This window comes from Hemibagrus wyckioides, linkage group LG28 (assembly GCF_019097595.1).
Source record: "Hemibagrus wyckioides isolate EC202008001 linkage group LG28, SWU_Hwy_1.0, whole genome shotgun sequence".
Classification (NCBI taxonomy): Eukaryota; Metazoa; Chordata; class Actinopteri; order Siluriformes; family Bagridae; genus Hemibagrus; species Hemibagrus wyckioides.
The window spans coordinates 17478446-17491332 of record NC_080737.1 but is presented as its reverse complement, the minus strand read 5'-3'; the positions used below and the strand labels follow the sequence as shown (position 1 = coordinate 17491332).

At 44.6% G+C, this 12887-nt stretch overlaps 1 protein-coding gene across 6 annotated transcripts; it reads left to right on the top strand.

Annotated features, from left to right (window-relative positions):
- Positions 1-1533: 1533 nt before the first annotated feature.
- LOC131348066 (leucine zipper putative tumor suppressor 3) lies at positions 1534-12640 on the top strand. 6 transcript variants are annotated; one of them, XM_058382639.1, is made up of 7 exons: positions 1534-1761; positions 2411-2844; positions 4488-5117; positions 6233-6820; positions 6910-7230; positions 8173-8403; positions 10004-12640. In XM_058382639.1, the coding sequence occupies exons 3-7, from the start codon at positions 4578-4580 to the stop codon at positions 10763-10765; spliced, it is 2442 nt and encodes an 813-aa protein (XP_058238622.1). In that variant the 5' UTR covers positions 1534-1761; positions 2411-2844; positions 4488-4577; the 3' UTR covers positions 10766-12640. The 6 variants fall into 6 exon arrangements, with proteins under 6 accessions (XP_058238622.1, XP_058238625.1, XP_058238626.1 ...); XM_058382642.1 differs by lacking the exon at positions 2411-2844 and having other exon boundaries at positions 4488-5087; XM_058382643.1 differs by lacking the exon at positions 2411-2844 and having other exon boundaries at positions 1535-1761; positions 4488-5087; positions 6233-6808.
- The last annotated feature ends 247 nt before the right edge of the window (positions 12641-12887 follow it).

Genomic DNA, 12887 nt, shown 5'->3' with positions numbered 1-12887 from the left:
TTATCACACCCATATATGGTTCTTTCCCACAATTTATATACTGTAGCATTGCAAATTTTATTCACCGGAACTAAGAGGCCCGAATCTGCTCCAGCATGACAAAGCCCCTGTGCACAAGGCGAGCTCCATGACCTCAACGGTTTGCTGGTGTCTGTGTAGAAGAACTCGAGAGCACTGACCTCAACCTCACCTTTGGAATGAACTGGAAGAACGAATGCATTCCAGTCCTTCTCAGACCTGATATCCATAAGGCTCTTGTGGCTGAATGGACACAGCCAAAATCTGGTGAAAAGCTTTCCCAAAAGATAGGAAGCTGGAGAATGGGATGTTAAAAACACACACACGCATCCAGGTGATGTTATGTGACAGGTGTCCATAAACTTTTTTGCCCATATAATGTGTCAGTGCTTTCTGCCTTAAATACAGTATATTCATTGGAAGTTGAGGGTGAAAGGGCTTGCTCAGCATTCTCTGGAATGAACGTAACTACTAAATACTGCAGTTTTTCTTCTAGAATTTTCTTTCACTTGGGATGGTATGCTTTTAACTAGCTAAAGTTGCATCATTATGGTTTGTAAAGGTACACGTATGTACATATGTATACATGGTCTTTAAGGTTCATTAATGTACATTCAGTTGTTTTTTAATTGTACACTATAGTTATGTTTCCAGATGAAAATACAGTAAATATGTTTTATTATTATTATTATTATTATTATTATTATTATTATTATTATTATTATTATTATTATTATTATTTTAAAATAAACCTGGCTTGTTATTTGACTACAAGAACATTTTATTTCTTTACATACTATTGGTTATTTATTTATTTATTTTTTCAGGCTTCAGAGAAGTAATATATCTTTTACCTTTTGTTTTTGTGTGACAGTCCAATTACAGTTTCTGTAGATGGGTGGTGGTGGCTCAAGTGGTTACGACTCTGGGTCATTGACTGGAAGATTGGGGGTTCAAGCCCCAGCACTGTCAAGTTGCCACTGTTGGGCCCTTGAGCAAGGCCCCTTACCCCTCTCTGCTCCAGGGGTGCTGTATCATGGCTGACCCTGTGCTCTGACCCCAACCTCCAAGGATGGGATATGCGAAGAAAGAATTTCACTGTGCTGTAATATATATGTGACAAATAAAGGCTATTTATCTATCTGTCAAACAGATCTGTTCTTCTCTCATTGTGGGAGAAACATACTGAGAGAATCATTCTGGGTGAAAGAAAGTGAAATGATTATATTTGACTGACAGCTAGTCACGTGACTGCAGTATAGATGACCAGATCTATGGGAACAGTATGATTTACATGGCATATATCATTACTACTGAGTATGCTAGTGTGCCATCTTAAACTGAGTTTGCACTCTATAGGGGTAGGCATATGCTAGCAAAATTAACACGCAAGCGCATTAGGTACCAAGGGGGAGGATCCGTCGTCGTCCGAAAGGGGGCGGGGCGTCGGTGGGTGTGTGTGACACAGCTGACGCTCTAGAGCCTATACCTCCATCACCTCATCATCCTCCAGCTCCGGTGTGTGTGCGCGCGTGCGTGTGTGTGTGTGTGAGAGAGAGATAGAGAGAGAGAGGGAGAGAGGGAGAGTGCGCGTACACACCGCGCTTTTTTCCTTTCCGTTTTCTCCCCCCGCCCCCTACCCTTTACCGTTTCCCCAGGAATCTGCGGAACCTAACCTAGCGGCGGCGGGAGAGTCGCGCGCTCACGGACATCGGTAGAAGAGGAAGAGGAGTCGCGCGACCAGTAAGTACCTGCGGCTCTCTCAGCCTCCTTCGGTGCCCTAAATAGCCCCCCCTAACACCCCCCAAATAAGATGATAATGTTGCTTTACCGGCTGCGTTTTGGATTAACGGGAGGTGCGCGCGCGACAGAGAGACATAGATTTAGAGAGAGAGAGAGAGTCCGCGGTTTTATTACGGTTGCTTATTCGATTGAGAGTAAAGACGACGGGATTTAATATGATGGTGAACACAGAAAGGGAGGGTAGTGTGTGTGTGTGTGTGTGTGTGTGGGGGGGGGGGGGGGGTCCAGGGTGAAGAAACGCTGCGTTTAACGCGTTTTGGTATTTTTCTTTTCTTTCTTTTTTTTTTTTGCTTGACCCAAACGCGTTATGTAATTATGCAACGCGTAAAGAAGACGGACAGGGAATGAAAACAGCGCGAGCTGGCTCGCGCATCATCCGTAGTGGGTCTTTCCATTGTGCTCTCAGGATGTAGAGCAGATTTCTGAGAGACAACATAACAACCACCTCACCTGATCTATCTCTGCATGTGTCTTATTGCTAGGCCTGTAAATCCTTTGTAAGGTGCTGTGTGATGTGTGCGCTGACAAAACACTGCATGTTTGCAAATGCATATGTGTGTGTGTGTGTGTGTATGTGGATGTCATAAAGGTTCAGGTGTTGGATACGTCTGTATCTGTGATGGACTCGAGCACGAGCACGGCACGCAGGAGGGCCTGGAGAGGAATAAAGCTGAGCAATACAGCACAGCAGCTTCTCTGGTCTCTCGATGCAGGCCAAACCATCTCACGATCACAACCACCACAACCTGCATCCATCTGTGATCATCCATCTATCTCTCTCAAATGCACTGTGTGCCACGACGTAGCTACCATTAACCACCCTGACATGGTTATAAGCATCATGGCAGCCTGTAAGTTTGCGTCTGCAGCATCACAGATGCTTCAGTAAAGAAGGTGAATGTTGTTCTGCGGCGCCACTTAGACGTCTGATGTCCACCACTACGTGTGTATCGCAAGCATCATCATCATCATCATCATCATCATCATCACCATCATCATCACAGTGTCTCAGACTATCTGGAGGTGGGAATTATCGAAGTGTGTGTGTGTGCGTGTGTGTGCATGGGAGTGATGATGTAATGCGTGTGAGTGAGCGACTGTAGCAGAGAGAGGGAGAGAGAGAGAGCGACAGAGAGAGGTAGTGGAGGCACGTGCCACTGCCACTCCAACGCAGGACCCCTGCTGGATAAACGAGGATACTGCACTCAGACACGACCACTTCCTAAGATGGCACATGCACTGTAATAACCTCAGTGTAGGTTATCAGCCAAGGTGTGATATAGCAGTAACGTGTGTGTGTGCGTGCTTGGATTTTCATGTTTTAGTCATATTTGTGTTATGTGTTTTATAGAAATCTCAGTGCACATCACTTCACCGCTTCCATATGCACCACATACAGTGAGCAACAGACAACAGACATTTTATACACTATTCTATTATTCCATTAGGGTAGAGGCTAAATTTTGCTCGCTGACATAACATATCCAAGTTTGTTTATATTGAAATATTTCTGACACGTGATATTAGATGTCGTTTTGCATTGGTGTCACGGGTGGATACTGTTATTGCTAGCGCGGTTATCTAGAAGAAAAAAACAGTCTTAAACTCTCAGTCAGGAGCAAGAAATTCATCCTGTTCATGAGAAATCGAGGGTAGAATTAGTCAAGACGTCAGTGCAAACGTTGGACTCAGTTTCATAATGCAATGCAGCTATACAGCAATTACAGCTGAGACTCAACTCAGCTAGTCAGTGATCCACGAGACGATGAGCATGACGGTGTTAATGGTGGCATTAGTATGAAAGTTGAAGTGTTGGAAGCTGATCTGGCTTGTACACAAATAAAGAGATGAGAGAGATAGACAAACTAAAAGACTAAAGCACTGCTGCATCGTTGCCTGCATAAAGCCGACATGAGGGCTAAATGGCATTGGCACCACTATTCGAATCAGCATTGAATTGAGGTGTGAAGGTGTTGCGCAGTCTCACAATCTGGTAAAATGTAAAGACGGGATGCTGTGGGAATACGGTTACAATATCTTTCTTACAAAAAAGCTTGTGTTTCAGATTTTTAAAAAATGTTCCCCTTTGGAAACTTCTCTGGCATGCCAAAATTCCCGTGCATGGAAGTGCAGAGATTCTGAAGCTTGTGGCCAGAAAAGTGTATAAGATGTCAGGCTGATGTTCGCTGCCAAGCAGCACATATGTCTATGGTTTTAGACGTTTATTCGAGAGATTTCAAATCTCAGGCCTAATCTATGCCACAGTTATAAAACAGAACCTGTGTATTTAGTTAGCCTTCTAGCCAGCACCATGCACACCAAGTTGAGATGGAAAATGAAACACAAATGTCATTTAATTATCCTGATCATGTCTCTGGTTTTCTATTCTACTGCATAGTGCAGACTTTAACAGTAGTATGATAATAATTTAAGAATTTTACTTTTCAAATTTATTTATTTATATGTGCTCATTATATTGTAATGATAGTGCCGGATGTTCCCAAAAAGCACAATTTAAGGAAAGAAAACATGAAGTTCCTGTATTATAACGTCATCTCATACAATCAGTACTTTCTTTCAAGTTCAAAATCACATGGATAGAAGCTACGATGCTGATATCTGATGCATCGCTAAGCTCACCCTCTTGCCTTTTTCCATTTGTGCAGTGTGCGTACCCGCGGCCCAGCCCGGCCGCCCCGCCTGCCCCGGCCCTTTGGCGCCGTGGCCGGCTGAGTGAGGGGCTCTGAGCTCCTGGTATGGGCAGCGTGGGCAGTGGAGCCTCCAGCCAGCGGGCCATCACCATGCGAAGTGTGGGCACACGGACCACCCCAAACGGGCCCCTGGCGCCCGCGCTGCCCCCAAACTCTGTCCGCCGGCGTCTGGATGACCGCAGCTTCAGCGCTGACCGCCTGCCAGCACCGGCCACCAAGACAGCAGGCGTCACTGCCAACGAGCACTCAGAGCGCGCAGCCGCTTCTCACAACGCTAATCGGCAGCACACCGTCAACGGTGAGCGGCTGCTCTCGAGCGCTTCTTTCTCCAATGGGCCCATGAGGAGGGAACCAGGCCACAGGCGAGGCGAGAGCCTGGATCTGTGTGGAAATAGCATAGTCCTCATCAACAATAACAATGAAAACAAGAACAGCAGCCATCAAGCACCAGCGCAGCAGCATCAGCAGCAGCACAAGGACAAGAGCAAAGCTAAGACAGACAACCACAACCCTCCCAACATCATGCCCATCTCTGGCAAGCTGGAGCAAGCACAGGTACAGCACGGCCTGAGCACCGAGGGGAAGGTATTTCATTTTGGTGACATATCTGGTGTGGTGTAAGTTCATTTTTTTGTCACTCCATCAGCATACATGTAAAAAATGCAGTAAAGTGTACACACAGGTAGATTACTATAAAGTAAGCACTGATGTATATTGTGCCCATAGAAACACATACTAGAGACTAGTTTATGATGTCATACCATGGAGAACAATGAGAAACTATTTACTTGTTCTTCTACAATTTTCCCACAAAATTATGATTTAACAAAATTACTGATATAGTGGAAACTCCCTTACGAATTTTTGCCTTAAGAATTGAAATTTTGCAAGAAATTTGCATTGGCATACGAAGCATTTTCAGCATACAAATGAACCGAACCGAACTGAACACCGGCTAAGTTGAGTGTATGTCTGGGAGCCTTTCAAAACTTGTTTGCGTCAGTGGAGAGCTAAGCGAAGCCAACTAAAGCAAGTTCACGAATTATACATTTTTTTTTCAGTCAGTGAAAGCTGTTTGGAAAGAGTAAACCCACGATACCAACGTTGCCTTTCGTCATGCATTTAAAAGCTAGGTGGTTTTGCTATGCATGTTTTTTTGTTGACAGTTTGGTGGCATTGGGTGATCTGTTCTATTTTTACCCCAAGCTTGGCACGACTTCCTGTGAGGACCCTTGACATGGAATGTTTGGCTTGGGTCAGCTCTTTGTAAGCAGCCATAAAGTTTACATACGCTTCGTATCGGTCATATTTTTGGGGGACTGGAACGGATTATCTGCATTTACATTATTTCTAGAGGGAAAATTTGTTTTGCAATGCAAATTGTATACTGAGGTTCCACTGTATATGCCAAATTGTCTGAAAATATACTCCAATTAAAGCCACAGTAAAATGAATAACATGGCACAATCCACTTTCAAGTAACTGCAGTAAAACTTTCTAACCAGAGGACCAAATCCAAAAATCATACACTGAGCATGTAGGAATTTTTATGTAGGAACATTTGTAAGTATCCAGCATTTCCACAAATTAATACCACTACCTGATGCTGGGTAAGCAATCATTTTGTCAAAATGTGTGTATGTCTAATTTAAACATTTTGTACTTACTCAAATACAACAGCAATTGCTTTGCTGTTTTAGGATCCTGACGCACTGGTCCGTCCCTCCGCCTTCAAGCCTGTGGTGCCCAAGAGTTTTCATTCCATGCAAAACCTGGTGTGCCCCCTTCAGGCCAGTGTGGGTGCAGGTGGAGGCACGTCGGGCAGTGGCGCAGGTGAGAGAGGGGGCCAAGGAACCTCGGGAATCCGCCCAGATGAGGAAACCCCTAACAGCCGAGGAACACACTCTGGTGGAGGCATTCGAGCCGGTCAGGGCAGCCTGTCTGATTCTGGCAGGAATTCTCTGACTAGTCTGCCCACATATGCAGGTACAGGCTCGGGCTATGGGCCTCCACCGGCCCTTGGGCCCCTCAGTGCCTCCACCAGCCACATCAACCGCCTGGGAACTGCAACAGCTGGCCTGGACAAGCCAGATAAACCAGGCTACCAGAACGGGCTGAGTGCCTCTGACAGTGGTCACTCGTCTTCAGGCAAGAGCTCATCGTCTTATCAGCGCCTCAGCCACTTGAGTGACGCCCCGGCGCCCTTGCGGCCATCGCCATCCTCCGATGACGTCATTCGTGACCTGGAGGACCGCTTATGGGAGAGAGAGCAAGAGGTGAGGATGAAGGTATTTCATCGTACCTCATCTATGTCGAAATTTAATTCCATGTGCACGTTCCTGCGCTGATTATGCTTTGTCGTATTCTTTATTCCTAGGTGCTCCATATGAGACGGAACCTGGATCAGAGCGAAGCTGCAATCGTGCAGGTGTTCGAGGAGAAGCAGCGGGTGTGGGAGCGTGAAATGGAGGAACTGAGGCAGAACTACGCCGGGCGACTGCAGCAGGTGACCCGTCGCGCCCAGCGTTCACAGCAGGCCCTGCAGGCCCAGATCAGCCGTCTGCAGCAGGACAAGCGCAGGCTCCAGGATGAGATGACTCTGCTCCTTGCCCAGCGTGAGGAACTGGAGAAGAAGTGCCTGGACTACAGGAAGGAGCAGGCTGACCTCCTGCCCAAGCTGGAGGAGACCAAGTGGGAGGTGAGAGGATAGACAGTAATGAAATACTTTGGTCCATAATCCATCAGGAAAGACATTGTAGAACCGTGTAAACACTTTTGACTGATTGCCTACATTTGAGATTCTGAGAAACTTTTTGCAAACCTTACCGGTGGCCAAACATTTTTATTCAATTAACGGAACATTTAAGGCTACTTCAAATTATAAACTGGCCATCATATCCTGGGCTATAATTTTTTGTTTAATTTTGTCTTCATGTAAAGAGGAAATTTTAAAATCTAGACAATAATTTGGTGATGCTAGCTGTAAGATGATGGTAGCTGAATCTCTAATGTAATGTTCATACAAAATGTCATACTTTCTTTTCTCACTGTTTATCGTGTTTTAGTTTTTGTTTAATGGGCCAAAAAACTTCTCTGACTAACAAGCATCAGCAGCAACTAAGTTGCTCTGAGAAGCATTTACATTAAACCAGTAATCTAGTCAGGAGTCTGGTACATTTCATCAAAGATCCCATTTATAACATTTCATGCATGTTGGTTCCCATTTTTCCATGAACTTGCTCCGAAAAGTTCAGGGTCTCACAGTGTTTGTTTGCCCACTGAAAATGTGAAGGGCCAATCAGTTTGCAGTCTTTAAGATCCTAAAGGGTGTGGCCAGAAAAGTGTAGAAAAGATGCTCTGTATCGTGTTGACGGAGTGTCTGATGCTGAGACTCCCAGTTAGTTAACCCATCAGACCAGTTTAATGAGTTGCCCATGGACTGGTCTGACCCATTTAAAGTTGGCCCACTTGAGGCTGTGAGTTGATAAGTAACCTCTCTGCTGTTCCCAGTGTTTTTTTGCTGGCATGGCTAGCATACCCCATGTGCCCCCCCCCCCATTTAGTCCTCTTTTACAAAATTTGAATAGCCGTGACCTGGAGCGCACCCGTATGGCCATCATTCGCTCTGCTTGCTCTCCAGGTGTGTCAGAAGGCAGGTGAGATCTCCTTGCTGAAACAACAGCTGAGGGAGAGCCAGGGCGAGGTGACCCAGCGTGCCGGAGAGATGGTGGCCCTGAGGAATCAGCTGAAGGAGCTGAACGCCCAGCTGAGGGAGCGAGAGCAGGCCGAGATCAGCCTGAAGGAGTCCTTCTGCACGAAGACGCTGGAGCTGGAGCGCTGCGAGGCAGAACTGCAGGCCATGCTGGCCGAGGTGCTGATTTAACCCAAACCCAGCCCTTAGAAGGGCTCTGCCTGGATAGCCACACAATACATTTTTTTTATTTATTTATATCATGCATCAAAGCATATAGATGAGGCAGTGGATAGGGACAGAGGTATTGGGTCTGTGCCTGTTATATCAATTTTGTAATATTTTAAGTGTTTCCTAGTCCTGCTCCTAAACTGTTAGTAGCTAGGACAGCTATAGGAACAGCTACAAAGACCAGAAATAAATGGATTCATACCATAGCCATTAACATCACTACGCAACAACTCTAACATACACCAACCATTCTACAATTATTATGTTGACTATGCAAAAACATAAAATATTTCAAAAATGGAAGCAGAAGCAGATGGCTTAATTAGTCAAATTAGCCCATGTCTATTTATATCCTCTGATATCCTCTAATATACTCTAAATTCTAATCTATAATGTGTGAAAAAGTCTCTTTCAACAGGCAGGTAACTCGTCTTAGCTTCCTGATTTACCAAGAAAGTCAAAATGGTGTTTGTTTTGTAGCAGACCAGACAGCCATGGAAAGCAGCACAATCACAAAAAGTTTTCCTTTCCCTTAACCCTAACTCAATGCATCCACTCATTATCAAGACTTGCATGATGTTAACATATAGAAAATGTTCTGGAAAGCCCAACTCCTGCACTGAACCACATCCAGAGTAGTGTTTTTCCTTGACTAGAGATCCAGATTCAGCTCATCAGATATTTTTTTCCCTTGATTGAATGAGATTATTGTAGGGCAGAACTTTGAAACCCAAGTTAGGAGTCATAAATAGAGAAATCACATACAAGCATACAGAACACATATATAAACCGATCAGGCATAACATTATGAGCACTGACAGGTGAAGTGAATAACAGTGATTATCTTCTCATCATGGCACCTGTTAGTGGGTGGGATATATTAGGCAGCAAATGAATATTTGTAAGGATTTGAGCGAGTTTGACAAGGCCCAAATCTTGATGGCTAGATGACTGGATCAGAACATCTCCAAAACTGCAGCTCTTGTGGGGTGTTCCCGGTCTGCAGAGGTCAGAATCTATCAAAAGTGGTCCAAAGAAGGAACAGTGGTGAACCGGAGACAGGCTCATGGGCGGCCAAGGCTCACTGATGCATGTAGGGAACGAAGGCTGGCCTGTGTGCTCCGATCCAACAGACGAGCTACTGTTGCTCAAACTGCTGAAGAAGTTAATGCTGGTTCTGATAGAAAGGCAGCAAAAGGGGGACCAAGACAATATTAGGCAGGTGGACATAATGTTATGCCTGGTCGGTGTAAGCATGTTATATAGAATATTAGCTTCCGCATCATTTTAGCTGTGTTGAGCTTCACCAGTACATACCGCTTTTGTATCTAGTATTTGTGCTAATTTATTAACCAACAAAGTATAAATATTTAGCTAGATAATGAAACAGATTGTTACTGCATTCATTTTATTTTGTTCAGGGAAATTGGTTTAATTTTTTTTCTTGCTCATTGCATTCAAATGTCTGTAGAGTCAGGTAACTTAGTGACCTCATTGCTTAGCCATTTTAGTCAATCTTTTCTCTTCCTAATTTTCTTCTACCCTTTAGGTGACCGTCCTGAGAGACAAGCTGAGTGCATTTGAGACGGAGGTAGCTGGGCTGAAGAAAGCCCTGAGTGAGCTTAGCAGCACCGCTGGCACTCGTACCCCCGAGTCCGGCTTGGCCGACATGGGTCAGCTGGTGCTGTCTCGGAGCCGGGAACGCCTCCTCTCGCCCCTGAGCCCGCCAGAGACGCCCACCTCGTTACCCTCTCTTTCATCACTGCCCTCTGTGCCATCGCTGCCCCCTGTGCCCTCACTTCCCCCTTTGCCTGCATTGCCTGCCCCGGACCCACTGCTCAACCTGCAGAGCGATGATTCCAAGGTGCAGCGGCAGGAAGCAGGCGACTTACGGCGGCAGCTAGAGCTGCTTCAAGGGGAGCTGCGTCTGGAGAGGCAGCAGCGTGAACGCCAGGCACTCACCTTCGCCCACGAGCGCCAAACCTGGCAGGGAGAAAAAGAGCGCGTGCTCAAGTACCAGGCGCAGCTGCAGCTCAGCTACGTAGAGATGCTGCAGAAGAACCAGGCACTGGAGGAGCGTGTCGACCAGCTCGGAGCCCAGCTGGCCACTCCCATCCTGGTATCGCCGGCAACACCGGCTTCGCCCCCACCCTCTGCAAGTCTTGATATGCCCACGACGCCACCTGTGGCCGTGTCAATCACCTCCCCGACTCCACCGGTCGAGGAGAAGAAGGTGCCCGCCCTGCACCAGCTGGCACCCCCGTGGCCCGTTCCCACTCGTCTGGAGAGGATTGAGTCGACGGAGATATGATGCCAGTAAATGTGACCTCTTTGATGCAGTATAAAAAAAAAAAGAAACACTTAGAGCACCAGTTACAATAGCGTTAAGTACAAACCCTCCTGAAACAAAAACGTCATGTCTGTAACTTCTGAGGACAGTCCAAGGATGCCCTGCTGAGTGAGGCAGACCTCAGGGTTGAGGGGTGCAAGTTGCTAAGTAATATGTTTGTGTGGCCTTATGACTGACCTAGGAAAAGCTCTGAATCCTAAAAGGTGTTGGTTTGGGTCGTGGGAGTGTAGGAAGAGCTGGCCCTGAGTCTGTAGCCAAGAGGAGTGGGAGTAGATCGAACACTCAGGGGATAAGGGATCAGGCATTAATAATCCAGATTTAAGGCTAGACTGTTGTATGCTAGCTCTCAATGCACGGTTCATGATAACAAATGTGTCACAAAATAAATCTAAATCAACAGCTTTCAAGTTAAACTTTAAAAACAACACAGATACTATTTAAAGGTGCAGTTTGATAAGTAAACATAGTATTTGCCATGAAGCAGATTTCTTCGTTTTGGTTTTCCGGCCTGGAAATGCGACCAATCGCCCCAAGCTGGAACACAGCTACCAACCTCCAACCCCTATTCCTTATAAGATGACATGTCAGGCTTAAACGTAACGGGTCACTGGGGAGACAAACTGCTCCTTTAAATAAGAATCCTCCAGACCTTACAGCAAACAAGAAAACGAAAGATGATATAGAATAGCATCCATATTAGCGGAAAAGACTCTCTTTTTTAAAAAAAAATCTTAATTAGAAGCTACAGGGTGAGAGACATGATCCTCCTCCTGTCTATGGTGCTTGTCCATATCACACCAGTGTGTGTTTTGTTTTTTGTTTTTTTGTTTGATTTCCAAAAATGAAGGACCAAATATTTAGGAGGCGTTGCTGGTCTCGAGTTCCCTCATAGTGGACGTAGTCGCGGGTAGTGATTACCAGTGGACTCCAAGACCCGGTGTTGTTGTATAGGAGCGTGCCTCAACCCTCCTGCTCTGATAGCGAAAGCAGCGGCGGAGGACCGACACGTGGTCATTCGACACGAAAGCGTATTACCAGAACATTTCTGCTTTTCACCTTTGTACTTCATGTTTCCGAAAACGATGTAGAATATATTAGAGAGCGAGCGAGAGGTATTGAGAAAAACAAAACAAAACAAAAAAAGCAAAACAAATAGTTTAATGCACTTTGCTTTGGTCTCAGACTATGTTTCTTTTTTAAGAGAGGTGTTTGGTTTATGAAGCTGCTAGTTAGAGGAGGAGTGAGCGGCTGAGCCAAAAAAAAAAAAAATATATATATATATATATATATATATATATATATATATATATATATATATTAATGAAAGATAAAAAGTGCTAAGAGGGCAATTAGGACAGCGTGTGGTCGGAGACCAGCGCACTTCTGAAGCACGGTCCATCCACCACTTATGAACTAATGAGTCTGTTTAAGTGGGACCTTACCTTCTTCCAAAAAAGAATATGTGTCAATGTATACTTTCTGAAAGTATCATTTAGAATATTTGACTTTTTAAAAAAATAAAAATAAATATATATATATATAAATATATAATATGCAGTAGATTGAAGTGATGTTTTGAAGTACACCGTGTACACAGGCTTCGTTGCCATATAAAGTGAGTGGGATCTAAAAGACTGAAATGTGACTCGTGTGCTTGCGAGGGGGAGTTTAGGTAGGCAGGTAGTGAGAATGTGTAGTGTGGATTCAGATGGTTTAGATATATTTACAAGAAGAAGATGGAGGTGGAAAAGTGGTAGCATTAATTTAAAGACAAAACAAAACAAAAAAAAAACACCTTTTGTCACAAAGCCTACATCATCATCCTAAAGCAAAGCATGTGATGATCCAACAAATTAGTTTATTCTTTTATTATTGAATGGTCACTGATATATATATATATATATATATATATATATATATATATATATATATATACGTTTTTGTTGATACTCCTGCTGTTAATAGCAAGATTGCTACTATACTTGTTTTTTTGTTTGTTTGTTTGCTTTTGGTTATAATATGTATAAGTAAATGAGTATAAATGAGTTCATCTGCAAATGAAATTACTCAGGAATCACTTTTC